This window comes from Phocoena sinus, chromosome 10 (genome assembly GCF_008692025.1).
Source record: "Phocoena sinus isolate mPhoSin1 chromosome 10, mPhoSin1.pri, whole genome shotgun sequence".
Classification (NCBI taxonomy): domain Eukaryota; kingdom Metazoa; phylum Chordata; class Mammalia; order Artiodactyla; family Phocoenidae; genus Phocoena; species Phocoena sinus.
In genome coordinates this window covers 54,022,089-54,023,401 of record NC_045772.1, presented here as the reverse complement: position 1 = coordinate 54,023,401, position 1,313 = coordinate 54,022,089, and the positions used below count along the sequence as shown (strand labels likewise).

At 51.1% G+C, this 1,313-nt stretch overlaps 1 protein-coding gene across 1 annotated transcript; it reads left to right on the top strand.

The window, feature by feature from the left end:
* Positions 1–1,040, top strand: LOC116760336. The gene has a single exon (XM_032645112.1). The coding sequence runs from the start codon at positions 2–4 to the stop codon at positions 326–328; it is 327 nt and encodes a 108-aa protein (XP_032501003.1). The 5' UTR covers position 1; the 3' UTR covers positions 329–1,040.
* Positions 1,041–1,313: the final 273 nt, after the last annotated feature.

The window sequence follows — 1,313 nt, the reverse complement described above, 5'->3', positions numbered from 1 at the left end:
CATGCTTTCGAGTGGCCCGGGGGACGGCGTCCCCTCGGGGCGGCGGAGGGAGCGGCTGCCTCCGCTAGGACCCCTCCGCACCTTTTCTCTTTCCAGAGCTGTCGGTTACGTAGAGGACGCCGGCCCGGCCTCCCCCGGGCGCCGGCGCCGCTGTGATGCCCGGAGCTCCCGGGGCACGCCTGGTGCGGCCGAGCGGCTCGACGCTGGGCGGGGTCTGCGGGCGCGGCGGGGAAGGGCAGGGGCGCCGGGCCGACGTCGGCGGGTGAGGATGGACGAAGGAGCGCCGGAGCCGCTTCGCTCGCCTCAGCGTGGTCCGGTGCCTTCCTGACACCATGGCCCTGGCTGAGGTAGTAGTTTGTGCTGTTGGTCGGGTTGTGACATTGCCCGCTGTGGAGATAACTGCGCAAGCTACTGCCTTGCTAGTGCTGGTGATGCTCAGCGCCGCGGAGGACAATGGCTGGGAATCCCCTTTGTTTTCCGGGGCGCGGGGGCAGCCCGCCGAGCCCCGGCAGGGCCGGCCACCACGGAAACCGTTAGTTGTACATTTTCCCGGAGGGAGGAAGGGACTGCGGGGAGAGGGATGGACGGGGACGTTTGTAAAGCTGGGGAAGACCTAAGTCTTTGGATTCGCTATTTGCTCGAAAAGGAAGGAATGAAATTGTGAGAGAGATTGACACATAACTTTTCCACCCTAAATAATTTTACCGCTTCTTTCAGTAGTTGATGCAAGATTTAGTTTGTACCTATTTTACTTCATTCTTTATCTGTGGGTCGGAGTGGTGTGAGGTATCTTGTGCAGAACTGGCGTGAGGGGCGGAATAGTAGACCCATTAATTATAAAGTTTATGCCTTAACAGTTCAAATCTGTTTTTTTTGATATGTTCTCTCGTTAAATCTAAGAGCTTTTAAAATGTAAACCCAAAGCAATTAAAAGTTCCTGTTTAAACTTTGCAACTCTTTGAATAAGAAGATTGAATTTATAGTTAAATGCACTATTGAGATTTTTTAATGTATGAGGCAAATAAATTCTCTTTACAGTGTGCTGTGCTTTTTTTTCCTTTCTTTTTAGTTTAACTTTGGGGGCTCAGATTCTGCCGGTGTGGTGGGATTTTTTGGCTTTTGACTCTCATGTTGTAATCATTTATATCATTGCATTTCAGTGTGGGAGAAAAGGATCTAGGTAGGAGCTAGAAGTGTGGTTTCTGGATACTTTGAGTTTAAAATCTAAGATTGCCCATTTTGATTTGTGAGGGACCACTACGCCAAGCAGGAAGATCCGATTTTTATAAAGAAAATGTAGTTCGGAAAACTAA

What these genes read in the sequence shown, in the direction of transcription:
- LOC116760336 (XM_032645112.1), top strand. Translation starts at nt 2, where the DNA reads ATGCTTTCGAGTGGCCCGGGGGACGGCGTCCCCTCGGGGCGGCGGAGG.